The 13,265-nt window shown below is 39.9% G+C and overlaps 2 protein-coding genes across 3 annotated transcripts; both read left to right on the forward strand.

The window, feature by feature from the left end:
- The first annotated feature begins 403 nt into the window (after positions 1 to 403).
- On the forward strand, positions 404 to 4,518 carry LOC134538171 (peroxiredoxin-6-like). Its single transcript, XM_063379231.1, has 5 exons — positions 404 to 561; positions 1,048 to 1,204; positions 2,847 to 3,064; positions 3,734 to 3,809; positions 4,196 to 4,518. Exons 1-5 carry the CDS (start codon positions 479 to 481, stop codon positions 4,322 to 4,324), a joined length of 663 nt encoding a protein of 220 aa, XP_063235301.1. The 5' UTR covers positions 404 to 478; the 3' UTR covers positions 4,325 to 4,518.
- A 694-nt stretch (positions 4,519 to 5,212) lies between these two features.
- Positions 5,213 to 13,169, forward strand: LOC134538172 (selenoprotein S-like). Of its 2 annotated transcripts, none has more exons than XM_063379233.1 (6): positions 5,213 to 5,346; positions 7,526 to 7,669; positions 9,374 to 9,480; positions 10,203 to 10,308; positions 11,188 to 11,293; positions 13,014 to 13,169. In XM_063379233.1, the coding sequence occupies exons 1-5, from the start codon at positions 5,328 to 5,330 to the stop codon at positions 11,271 to 11,273; spliced, it is 462 nt and encodes a 153-aa protein (XP_063235303.1). In that variant the 5' UTR covers positions 5,213 to 5,327; the 3' UTR covers positions 11,274 to 11,293; positions 13,014 to 13,169. The 2 variants fall into 2 exon arrangements, with proteins under 2 accessions (XP_063235303.1, XP_063235304.1); XM_063379234.1 differs by having other exon boundaries at positions 5,224 to 5,346; positions 11,188 to 11,309.
- Positions 13,170 to 13,265: the final 96 nt, after the last annotated feature.

Below are 13,265 nucleotides of genomic sequence, written 5' to 3' on the forward strand. Positions count from 1 at the left end.
ACATCGCGGTGGAAGCACCAGCGAGAGATGCACCTTATCATCCCTTCTCACCAAAAAAACAGACGACACCCTGACCAGGCAAACCCCTTAAACAGTTTGCAGAAGTTAGGGGGTACAAAATTTTTATTTCTTACCACCACATATAATTTTTTTCCCTCTCTCGTTGTACGCACGGGTGCTTAATGGGATCTGATATCATTGTCTTGCTCGTTCAATCATTCAAAAAAAAATTTTTTTTCATTCGTTGGCTCGAAGTGTTCTCGCCTCGGTGCTTGTTTTCGTTGCATCAGCCCCGCGATGATTCGGCGATTCCCGCCAGAGAGCGCGAGTGCTTGCTTATCGACCCGGAAGGGGGGGGGGGGGGGGGGTGACCTTCGCCGCGGTCTCTTCCATAAAAAGGCCGTCGACGGCAGCAACGTGCATCAGTGTGCCAGACAGCAGCGCCACACGTGCAGCACCGGCAGAACCAACCAGCGACATGAGGCTAGGAGCGACCGTACCCAACTTCCGGGCCGAGACCACGCAGGGACCCATCCAGTTCTACGACTGGGTCGGCGACTCGTGAGTACCACTGTTCCACCTTCAGTCACGGCGCCCACAAGGGTGGGGCTGGGTGGACCCCCGGGCCCAGCCCAGGTTATTCTTAAATGTTTAACTATTTAAAATTTTTAAAAAACTAAAAAAAAAAATAATATTTTTTATCGAATGGAATTATAGAAGATTTTACACACCTACAGCTAATTTTATTTTTCTGTAACTATTTTCATTTTTATCTCAGTGTGTGAAATAACTATATATACTCACTGTGGTTATTTTAAAGTAAAACAATTTTACAAACAAAGCTTATTTTGAACTTATAAAATAGTAACCATAATTACACCCTGTATTTTTCAGGCTAAATAACATTCTTAAAAGAGTGTAGGTAAGAAATAACCATGCAATTATAAAGTAGCACGAGGGGAGGGGGGGGGGGGGGGCATGATGCCAGCCAGGGCCGCGGCACACCGCAGGCGCGACTGCAAGGGCGCATGCGCGGCGTGTGCGCAGGTGGTGCGTGCTGTTCTCGCACCCGGCCGACTTCACGCCCGTGTGCACCACGGAGCTGGGCCGCATGGCCGTGCACAACCACGAGTTCAAGAAGAGGGGCGTCAAGGTCATCGCGCACTCCTGCGACAAGCTGGGCGACCACAAGAGCTGGGTCAACGTGAGTACCGCAGTCGCCGCAGTCGCCGCGTGCACGAGGCGTACATGACACTGTCTTGTGAAGTGGCTCGGCTTCCGGGTTGCAGCCGCGTCCTCGGCCAATAGTTCACCGACACTGCAGTCGCCGTCAGTAGGCAACTGCCTCCCTGATGATGGCGACTGCAATGTCGACCGAAACGTCGGTGTATAATTCGCCAGAGGACGCGTCTGGCTACAACCCAGAAGCCAAGCTACTTCAGACAATGGCCGTGAAAGCCTGCGAACATTATCTTAAAAGTATAATTTTTTTTTACTGCAACTGTACATTCATTTACATATATAGAATGTGTCATGAATTAAGTTTCTCTACATAAAAACCCTTTCGCGGCATCGGGTTGTTTATGATTGTTGACTCTTCACTTGACACCCTGTGGTACACGATGCTTTGCTGTTTTAATTTAGTATATGTTGAAAGATTCTGACCCCACAAAAAACAATATATAATGAACAATGAATAATGATCGTAAGGTGAAAACAAAATATTTTTTCCTCTTTATTTAACTTAAGATCATAATTTATTGTTATATGAAGAGTTTTTTTTATGTAAAGGATCTTTTGACGTGCTAGATTATAAACAGCAAGAATCATGTACCACAGAATCAAAATGTACAGGATAATGCCATCAGGATCAAGGGATAAAACCGGATACTTGTTTTCATCTTATCTGCAAATATCAAATGTACGTGTAGGGAATTGTTCCTTAGGCTCAATGTTTTACCTACACAACAATGAAAAATGAGCTAGGCATTTTCTCATTTATTTTAGCAGTTTTTTTTTACCTGCTTGTTAAATTTCTATTTTACGTCCAAAATTTAGAAATCTTGTGTGCTAAAATCTTTATTTCATGCAACTTAAGTCAAACATTGTAATATGGACCACATAGGAAACTCTTAAGAAATACGCGAGACAAGAGATGTCAGCGAACCTGGCAGCGTGGAGTGTAACTACGTTCTCCGCCCCCCCCCCCCCCCCCCAACATTATGTTTTAGTGCGTGAGAGACATAGCATCTAGTGGCGTGGAGGGAAAAATACCTTAAAAGCGGTGCAGTAAATTGAATCGCGCTTCGCCAATGATAATTGGCCAGAGTTTCCCATGTTGTCTTAGTGCGATATTTGCTTAAGTGACAAACATATATTCATGGTAATCAGACAGTCCCAGTGTTATGTGTAGAGACCGGAAAAATTCGCGAATTCATTTCGCGATAGGCCAAAATACAAATCGTTATACCTCAGTGCTGCTTCTGCTATTGGTTCACAACTCACCTGGATGACTCTGGGCCAATGAGAAACACCCAACCGAAGCTCTATCGAATCACAGGCTGCTACGCTGGGACGTCTCACAAGACAGCAGCCAATGAGTGGGTGGCATTTGACGGAGTGTACGTAGAACTGTGGAGTTCATCCTACAGGTCTTTGAACCCGCGAATTTTTCCGGCCCCTATTCATTTGCCTTCCACCAAGGACATTGAGGTTCGATGCCCGATGGGGTCTAACCCAGATTCTTTGCAAGTGGGAAACGTGACACCCATCCATGTCCTCGATGACCTTCATGTCGCCAAAGACACGATCGTTCGTCCACTCAGTCAGTTCTCCGGACTCCGCAGGACATCAAGTCGTACTGCCGGGACATCCCCGGGGACTTCCCGTACCCCATCATCGGCGACGAGAAGAGGGAGCTGGCCGTGCTGCTGGACATGATAGACGAGGACAGCAAGCACGACCCGGAGACCGCTCTGACGGTGCGCTCCCTCTATGTCATCGGCCCCGACAAGAAGCTCAAGCTGTCCATGCTGTACCCCGCCTCCACCGGCAGGAACGTCGAGTGAGTCGCGCAGTGCCGTCACCGTGCTGGGACTATGTGATGTTCCTGAACCTTTTCTTGTCCAATATGGAACTCTTCAAGTGTTCTGGATGTTTTCAGAATTGTCAAATATCAACAACCTCCATTAGGTACATAAAATTTTCTTGCTCTACATGTTCTGGTTGCAAAATGCTTGAAACTCAACTATGTGACCAGTCCCATTACAGTGGGGCCGGAGTGGTTGAGTAGTCATGTCGCTCGCCTCATCTCCAAGATAACCCGGGTTCCGCTCCCAGGGGAGTCAAACCAGGAATCTTCTCGAATGGTAAATGTGGCGGATGCTGTTGTGACCCATAAGGAAAATATCTAGGAATGTAACCCAGGACATATAGCTACGTCGTTCCCTATGGGAATTTTTTTTAAATTAATGGACGTTTTGCTTAACGGAAGATTCTGGGGGCGTAACCTGTACGTTAATCAAGGACTGTATCTATAAAGCAATATAGACACATAAAGTACGTGACTAGTGTTGCCAAAGGGATTACAATAATTATCCTCTAAGTACGTGATATGGATTTGAAAAACAAAATTAACTTGTATATTCACTTATATTGGAAAGGTATTGAAATCCTAAGATTATTTTACCCCTCTATGCAGAACACTGAAAATTAACTTTTTTTTTGTTTACAGTGAAATCCTGCGTGTTATTGACTCCTTGCAGCTGACATCACGACTGAAAGTGATTGCCACACCTGCCAACTGGACAGTAAGTATAAACATTTTAGCATATTTTAAATGTAACAATAGTCTAAATTGTTTGTATGTATGTGTATAAATGTGTGCTTGTCTCCCTAATTATCTTTTCCCCCGCTTGACAGACAAGGAAGAAATTTCATAGTTAAAAGTTTTTAACTTATAAATTTGAATGTTTATATATTCCGCCAAAATTTACCTGCTAACACTAATATTTTACTTAGATTATAAATTACGTTCTACAATATTAAATATATATATATATATATATATATATATATATATATATATATTAATTGATGGAATAACATTTGTACTAACTACAGAAGAGTTAGTTTTTCTGAATCTTCATAAGAAGAACTTAAATGATTTATGAACAAATGTATATACTGTTTACAGCCCGGCACCAAAGTGATGATTCTTCCAGAAGTGAAGGACGAAGATCTCCCCAAGCTCTTCCCTAAGGGCGTCGAGAAAGTCAAGATGCCTTCGGGCATCACTTACGTCCGCACCACCACTGACTACTGAGTGCCTAACCGCTAATATATTTGTTTCATACAATTTTGTTATTCTGCAGCAAAGTAGCATTTTTTTTTATGATTGTCAAAAATTATTTCATGACATTGTATTTAATTTAAATGAAGTTTTACAAAAATGTAAACCTAATGTACTGGATCAGCTGCATTTGAATTGTAAATATAGAATTTATTCTGTAATAAAAATGTATATTGAGTCTTATTTGCAAATTAAGCCCTAAAAAAATTCTTCCCCCCTCCCCCCAAAATACGTTTTTTTTTTTTACAAAACTATGGTACATAACTCCATTTGAATAAAAAAAAAAACCAGTAAATGTAATTAGCTCTCTCTGACGCTTCTGTTTCTATATAGACTTTGAGTTCTCTCGCTTGAATATTTTTATGCAAAATTTTATGCCATAGAGCTGCGTAAACATTATTAGTATGATTACAACTGATTAGTTTCTCCTGGATTAAATTGTTACCAAAGCTTCCTCGTCGACGAAATGCAACGCAAAACTTAAATTATATATGTGACGTAATTCTTGGTAACGTAATGTATCGAGTGACTACATATTCACATGTCAGTGTGTATTGCATTGGCCAGCTTTCCTGGGTATAATAATAAACTGATATTTAAGAATTTTAGGTCATATTAATGGCACTTCACGCTGGCCACGGCTCTCATATTGGTCCTTAGTGTTAGTTTGGCAAATATGGTGGTAGGCACATTCCTTTGATGCGACAAGCCCTATATTCTGTGAACATACTGTTCAAAAATTGAATCTATTGGGTGCAAATAAAATAAATAAATAAACTGCTAATGTTAGAGGTTAATGTTTTTGGCATTGTCTGTACATTTCCATCATGGCTGCCTTCTTGAATACCTGGAGCCTACTGATCACTGTTTATGTGTACTTATTTGACCGGAGTGAAGTTGAAATTTCCATGGCATGATCGCATGATGGTTGATGTCATTTGTTGAAAGTAGATTTAGTTGACGTGTAAACAGAGACATGCTTGGGCTGGATTGGGGTAAGTAATACATTTTCCCCTCCATTTCTATTAATCGGGTTAAACGCCTATAATATTTAGACTTTTTCTCCCACCATTGTTCTTAACAATCGCATTGACACTATGCCTAAACTATGTTGCATTGCTAACTGTCACGTGGTGCAATATTAATATAAATCTTGTTTTCACAGCACCACTAGTCAATTTAATTCGTTAATATTGTAAAAGAAAAAAAACACGTTAAGAGTAGTTCAGGACATTGAGTATTAGTCAAACAACATTCCTGAAACTCATGAACATTATTGCATATTACTTTTCCCTCTCAATACCAGGTGTTAAATACCCAGCACTTTTCAGCATCAAACCTATAAATATTTTTAATAGCTGACCAAAAAAAAAATTTGAACTGGACTGAAGTTAGCTTTATTTTGGGTCTTTTTCTGAGTTAACAGTTGTCAAATGCCCTTGAAGATTGCTGCTAGAAAAAAAGCATGTGAAAACATCGAGACCCATCGTGAAGGAGAGCTACTTCTCCTTTATTAAAAAAAAAATTAAAAAAAAAATCCAAATGCTATATATATTTTTTTTACTTTATGATATGTTTTTCAATCATTATCTAATAGGGGGTTGATATACTTATGTAGTTTACTGGTAATTTAATAGTTTAGACTTAATTAATTTTTTTAAAATCTAAAATAATATTTTTAATTAATTTTTATGTCAATATACGTGACTATTTTTTAAATATATATAAATATAAATTAAAAATTTTTAAATATAAAAATAATTTATTCATTTTGTTAACTGTCGGTTAAGTTTGGTAGGGACATTTGAAATACTTTAAAATTGTATAAGCTCTTGGTTAGCTATATTACAAATACTATAAAAATATAATTATTTTTGGTTAGGTAAGTTAGCTATACATATTTTGAGTTGGCCAATTGTTCAAAACATTTTACAGTATTTTTAATGTAGCTAACCTAACCTAACTGACCATTCTCACAGTGTAACATTAGTTGTAATACTTAACCTAACCTAACCATGCATTAAAACAGTAAACTACTTGAAGTATTACAATGCACTCTTAGAGAATGACATAATTTGTCTGTATCACATATCCAAGTTTATTCCTTTTTCCTGATGGCATGATCCTGTTTATATTGATCCTCTGGTACAAGATGCTTGCTGTTTTAATTTAGTACGCTGAAAGATCCTGGCCAAATGATACCTCAAATATCACAATACAAACAAGTTATGTTAGGTCTTGTGGAAATTTTTTCATTCGTATTCAACTTACGATGATAATTAAATTTTATATCACAAGTTTTGTTATATTCAGGATCTTTCTACATGTACCTCAGGACCAATGTATACAAGATCGTGCAATCAGGATCAAGAGATAACTTGGTTACGTTAAAGAATGGTAGGAAATAGAAAAAAAAAAGCATTTTGAAATTTTTAATTTTCTTATTTTTTTCCCCCCCAGGAAATTGACTCTCCTTCAGAATTTTCATATTGATCACATCAATCTTTTAACGAACTTGCATTTAGCCAAGAAGTACTAGTTAAGAACCCTGTCTATGAAAACTTAACAATATTACCAAAATTCGTGTTTCATGTAAAATTTTCGAGCTCGTGAGTTAAACATCCGAGTGGTTCAGTGCTGATCGCTTATCATATTAGCCCTTGACGCATGGGCGTCGCAACCGGGGGGGACGGGGAGGGGGTACACGTCCCCCCCAATAATAAAAGTCTTCAATTTCGTCCCCTCCAATAATATATTCAGTTTCGTAGTTATATTAAAAATATGATTTCTGTGATACAACCCATATGTTGCGCATGGTGCATTTAGTCCAATCGTGGTAATGTGAGCACTGTGTTTTTACAAATTTGTTCTCTGAAAATATTTTTTATAAAAAATAAATTATATATTGCAACCAACTATAATTAGAATATTTAGGAAAGAAAAATGCCTAAAAACCACCTTTTTGCACCTTCAAACCCCAAATTTTCCCGGGGGAGGAACCTCGGACCCCCCCGCTTTTTTTTTCCAGGGGATGGATATTCCTTAACAACTAAATCAATTGCAGTCCCCCCCAAAAAATATATCCTTGCGACGCCCATGCTTGACGCACGAAGCAGTGCAAACTTTATGTCATTTCCCACGAGTGTTAAGAAGGTGCTGCGCTGTGTGTCCCAGCGGGTGAGCTGGTGGTGGCCTACGGCTGGTACGTCCTGGGGGCTGCCCTCCTGGGGGGCTGGCTGTGGCAGCGGTGCAGCTGCCTGCTGTGGCGGTGGCTGGAAGACAGGGAGGACCGCCGGAGGACCGAGTACCTGCTCGAGCGTGAGTGGTCGAGTCTGTCGAGCCGCGCACGTGCAGGGTGCCCGCACGTTGCGGAAACCACAAAACGGTCACGAAATAAACGGTGACGGAGCTGGAAAGCCTTCTGTTGACGAATTTGGATATTTTGACTACCTCACCTCAGTTAGAGACCGCCCGCTTGATATACGTAAAAATTATTTCCGAAATTTTTTTTAGCTTTCTTACTTAAAAATTGGCACGTTTATGTGAATAGTAGATCTATTTCAGGTTTTAATTTGCTTACAAAGTAAACTCTCAATTATCCGGGCCCCGATTACCCGGTTTTCAGGTTATCCGTGCTTAGATTTTTTTCTAATTATCAGTTTTATTCTGAAGCTGTAAAAAAAAAATGACGTCTCTCCGGCACACTTCTTCGCTTGGCTGTCTTTATTTTTAACCATCCTGTTACTGTGTCAGAAAGCTCTCTGGTCCAACTCTTCTTGTGTCCCCCCTTCTCATCTGTCACATGTCTCACACTTTGAACCCGAGGGGGGATGCCCGGACTGCTGCTTCACTCTTGTCTCTCCGTCTGGTTTGTTTCACGTCCGTTATGCCACTTTCCGCCTGCCCATCGGCCCGCCAAGGGACGTGACTGGATTTTAATCATAAATTTGTGTTCCATTTTTATTCCACATGATTTTTGCCAATATTAACCCAGTTATTATTTTAATCATAAACTTGTGTTCCATTTTTATTCCACGTGATTTTTGCCAATATTAATTAAATGCGTAAGGAATTCAAACAACTGTGTTGATTATTTTCAAGCAAAGTGAAGTATCTATAGACTTTCACCTGACCACAGTAAATAAAGTATCATTTCAAAGTTTGATTTGTTTCATTTTTCAGATGGGCAGTGTTAATGAAAATGATAACATTGAATAAATTTTTGTTTTGTTTAGGAAAACATTCTACAGTAAAAGGGGGGAGCCATTTTGGATAAATTTTTTTTCCTGGTCAAACCATAAGTCACGGTAGCCTACTTTAATTTCAAAATGTTTCGAAAGTCAAAATAATTCAAAATTCTCTTAGTAGGCTACACTTATGTTCTTTATTTAAAGTTAAAATTACAATTTAGCATTACAGTATATCCAGGGGCGCAACAACTAAATTTCCAAAAGGGGGGGGGGGGGGGGGGGTGGCAATATACCTTTTTATAAAGAATCATCGATCCCCCCTATTGAAGCGGGGGGTCCGGGGGTCCTCCCCCCGGGAAAATTTGTATTTCAAGGTGGAAAATGGTGCTATTTAAGCATCTAAAAATTGATTACACAGCACTTTCTTTGCCCCCCCCCGTTTGCCCCCACTTCAAGGTTTCAGATAGGGGGGCAAAATACCCTTGCCCCACCCCCACCCCCTGTTGTTGCGCCCCTGAGTACATCAATAAATACTTAGTATAAATTGCTTATTCAAAAAAACTCTGTACCTACTTTTTTTTCTTATTAACTTGCATGGCATGTTTTTGAAATGTTTTTTTAAGAATAAGTGCGTGTGTTGTAATGTATCTGAAGGCGGGTGAGACAGGGGGAATTGTGTTAGGTAGGACGGGAAGACTCTTGAGAACGGGGCTCTGACGTCGTCAGGGCGTCTACAGGCCACTGGTACCTGGTCAAGAGAGTCGCGAAATAAACGGCAATGGTGTTGGAAGCTTTGAAACTCGGTGCGAGGGCCCGTGCGGTGTGCTTGCAGACCCCGAGGTGTCGGAGCAGCGCATGAGGGAGTTGGACGCAGCTCGCCGCCGCATGCAGAGCGAGTACGACGCGAAGGCGGCTCTCGCGGCCGAGAGGAGGAAGGAGGTCGGTAGCCGAGTGGTCCAGGTTCATAGTCCAGTGTGAATATTAGTGATAGAAATAATGTTTATAAACATTTCCTAGTGTATTAATATAAGTGAGGTTACGTTCTCATTTTATAATTTATTTTCATTATTAATTATAATTAACTTGATTATTTTACGAAATTGAATAATAAATTTTATATATTATATATTATAATTTTTTTCTCACTGACACTTAGAATGTGTACCTGGTGGCTGAACTTTCAGATATTTTGTAGAGGCCTGATGTAGACAACCCTGATGATGCTACCTCTCCCTGGACGTTGCTAGATCCAGGGGGGCAGGTTACATTTTTTTAAATTTAGGGACAGGTTTGCATGGGGACTCCTTGTTCCGAGTAGCCTGCCCACTCCTCCCAGGGCTGTCACCTGTCACTTCACCCTCCATGTTGGCGTGCTGCATTTTTATGTCTTTATTTTCGTTCTATTGCGATTCCTACAAATGTTTCACTGTATGAGCATTGCACATTACTTTTTCTTTTGTGTGTATTTTTGCGCATCATCTGTTACAGTACAATCACGGTTAACAAAAATATAAGTGGGGAGCCATTTTGGTTTTGGTTCTGACACATTCTGGAACGAGGCCCGCGAATGAGGTTACGGTTGCACCTCGACAAGGTAGTGTTGTTCGCCGCCTCACCCGAGCGTTTCGGAGTACCGCCCTACCTGCTGCTTGTGTGCGCAGTTGGAAGAGCAGCGGCGCCAGGAATTCCTGAACCAGCACCGTGCCGATCCCGGGCACCGTCTGTCGGACGGCGCAGGCACCAGCGCCAGCAAGTCTCTGAGAGCAGGTATTGCACGGAACCATCCTGCCAACCTCTGTCGGCGTGTTTCGCTGGCTGGGCGGCGACTTGGGCAATATGAAAGATATTATTCCACTCTAATAACAATAGTTTTGTAATTAATGATCCTTGTGATTTACAGGAACAAAATTTTTTATACTAATCAAGATCTTATTTACAGTATCTGAATAAGTTGTAAATAATACCTAGCTAAATATTCCTCTAAAATTAAAAATATTAAATAGTTAATCCTTCTGTGGGGGAGTAGCTACCCTTTCTGTGGTTGAGTCCCAGTCAGATGTGCCGATTTGCTGGACTTGTAGTTCTTTGATGTTACAACTTTTCTGGTTCAACATGAGTGGCAGAAAGCATGCAGAGAACCAAAATGACTAACGCAATAGAGGAAAAAAAAAAGCTGGTTTGATCCTAAAAAAATGTGGTTTGAACAAAAAAAAAACTAGTTTGTTTTGAACGAAACAACTAGGTTGTTTGATTGTTTTTTCCTCTCCAACTGTGGTCTTGTAAAAGGTGGTCGTGTGTGTGTTCCCCGCAGAGGAGAGGTATTAATAGAAGAGGAGGCTCAGCAAGAGGGGTACGCTTCTGTCTGCCGGTGCCAAGCCAAGGGTGTGGACGGAGCTAGGAGTACTCGCCGAAGGGGTAGTAGGAGGGGTACTAGGAGGGGTAGTAGTAAGGGTAGTAGGAGGGGTAGTAGGAGGGGAAGTAGGAGGGGAACTGCTGTGGCAGGAGCCCCGGCCAGGCCCGCCGGAGCCCGGTAGAGAAGCGCGCCGCGGTGACTGTCACGTGTGACAGCGAGGTCGGGGTTGTTTGATTGTTTCTTCTCCAGCTGTGGTCTTGTAGAAGGTGGTCGTGTGTGTGTGTTCCCCGCAGAGCACAACCCTCTGTCCGGCCCATCCGGCTCGGGACGGTACCGGCCGGCTCGCCCCTCCTGTCCCGGGGGCGGCTGCGGGAGATAGCCTCTCCACGCCGGACAGCGGTGAGGGGAACATGCTGTACGTAGACACCTGCAAAATTCACGGTTTCGATGGCCTTCAGGATAGACTGCACATACACCCCTGTACACTCGGGCAAATAAACGCAAGTTCATTGGCTGTCGACTTGTGAGTCCTCTCAGCTGGTTCGTCTGCGATTCGATCCTTCTTTGGTTGAGGGTTTATAACTGGTTGAGATTCGTCCAGATGAACAGTAAGCCAATAGCAAAATTATCTAAGAGGTATGTGTGCTTGAATTCTAGCCTATCACCGAATTAATCCGCGAATTTTGCAGGTCTCTAGCTATACGGTGAGTTGCGATAAAAACCAATGTAACACCGAAAAACGTGCCAACACACCACTTTACACCGAAATTCCTGTTAATATGCCATAAAGCAATGAAATGCAACTGGAAGCGAAATTAATCAGCATTTTTTTTAATTCAAAAAATTTAACTCAAAAACACAAAACCTGATTTAATATATTAAACTTGAGGAATGAAAGTTTTACAAAAATGATGTACTAAATAGAGTGAATAATATTTACTTCTTTGATCGATAACTTTTATAAGTACCAACTAATTTTTACATTATGGCATTGGTACATTTATCAAACACAATTACTTACACATGTATTTTTATTGTTCCGAGTAATTGGAAATGGCAATTAAAATTTATTATATTGTAAAAGAGCATCATGTATGAGTCACAATAAACTGTTTTGGTGAATTAAGTATTATGCACCATACGTATAATCTTGTTTCTAGTTATATGTAGTGCGTAATCATACACACTATTGGAATGCCTTATGCAAGGTTGTGTTAAATAAAGGAAAGGGATAACTAGGCTAGATATGGGCTATATTTTCTTTATTTCTTTCAGAAAATGGCAAAGCAGGTTAATTATTTTTAAAATAAATTAAGTCAGGATATTTGCAATTTTGATCAGTGGAAGTCATGGAAATTTTTATTGCTGATATATGTGGTCACTTTGCCAATGTCACTGTGAGGTATTTGTAGAACATCAACCCTTCCCATTAGATAATTAAAAGTAAAGTAATCCATTGCTTACCATACTTCTACTAATTTTTTAAAATATTTATTTATTTGGCATGACACGTACAGACAGTCACAAATAATGAAATAAAAGACAACTCAAAAAAATGGTCACTTTAAGTACCTGCACACTCCCCCTTGTCAGCTCTGGGAATAATAATAGTAATAGCTTTAGGCGGCTGGTACAGGTTACTGCTAGCAGAGTTTTTTTTTACAATCTATCCTGGGTCAAGTACGGAGTGATGTAAACTTTTGTAACCATTTTTTCACAGAATTAGTTTTTTTGAAAACACTTTTCCTTCAAATAGTTTTCCGATTTAATCAGTTTTGCACGTGGTGTGTATTTTCAAATTAATTTGAGTGACATTTGACAATTTTGTTGAACATAGAAGTATTTTGTTTTAAAAAAAATGTATCATTCACTTTTGTATGATTTGTTTCATTTTTACGAATTATTTTTGTAGTCAGAAAGTTGTTAAAGCAGTTATTCGTGAAAGTGGCATGCCTCTTTTAAGATTAAGTAGTGTTTACTTTAAGTATTAAAGGTATGTTAAGCAGAGCATTATGATTAAATAACATGTTCCTACTTGGTCTGCTATATTTTCATAACATATGAATACTTGTTTTGTAATTGAATGTTTTTGGTTTCTTACTTATTTTTCTGTTTGCAGGAATGGAATTTCTTGGTAACAACTTTGAGAGGAGCAAATATGACTTCCTGAAGAAATGTTATGAATTTTATAAAGTTTAAAAATATTATAAAAATTATCTAATATGTATTTGTAAAGTGAAAATTTTTAATAAACTATATTTTCATAAAGGATAAATCTTGGTCCTTGAAGTAAACCCTTATTTGTTGCAACAGTGAACTTAAAATGGAGCTAATTTCTGAAGACATAGCAAGTATTTTAAAATGGCATACT

The sequence above is a fragment of the Bacillus rossius genome, chromosome 13 (assembly GCF_032445375.1).
Source record: "Bacillus rossius redtenbacheri isolate Brsri chromosome 13, Brsri_v3, whole genome shotgun sequence".
In the NCBI taxonomy this organism is placed as follows: Eukaryota; Metazoa; Arthropoda; class Insecta; order Phasmatodea; family Bacillidae; genus Bacillus; species Bacillus rossius.

Bases quoted from the DNA above. Each gene is read 5' to 3' on its own strand.
- LOC134538172 (XM_063379233.1), top strand. The intron at 9,481-10,202 runs GTCGGTAGCCGA...TTGTGTGCGCAG, and splicing joins CGGCCGAGAGGAGGAAGGAG to TTGGAAGAGCAGCGGCGCCA. The intron at 10,309-11,187 runs GTATTGCACGGA...TGTTCCCCGCAG, and splicing joins CAGCAAGTCTCTGAGAGCAG to AGCACAACCCTCTGTCCGGC.
- LOC134538171 (XM_063379231.1), top strand. From the start codon at position 479: ATGAGGCTAGGAGCGACCGTACCCAACTTCCGGGCCGAGACCACGCAG. The intron at 562-1,047 runs GTGAGTACCACT...GCGTGTGCGCAG, and splicing joins TACGACTGGGTCGGCGACTC to GTGGTGCGTGCTGTTCTCGC. The intron at 3,810-4,195 runs GTAAGTATAAAC...TACTGTTTACAG, and splicing joins CCACACCTGCCAACTGGACA to CCCGGCACCAAAGTGATGAT.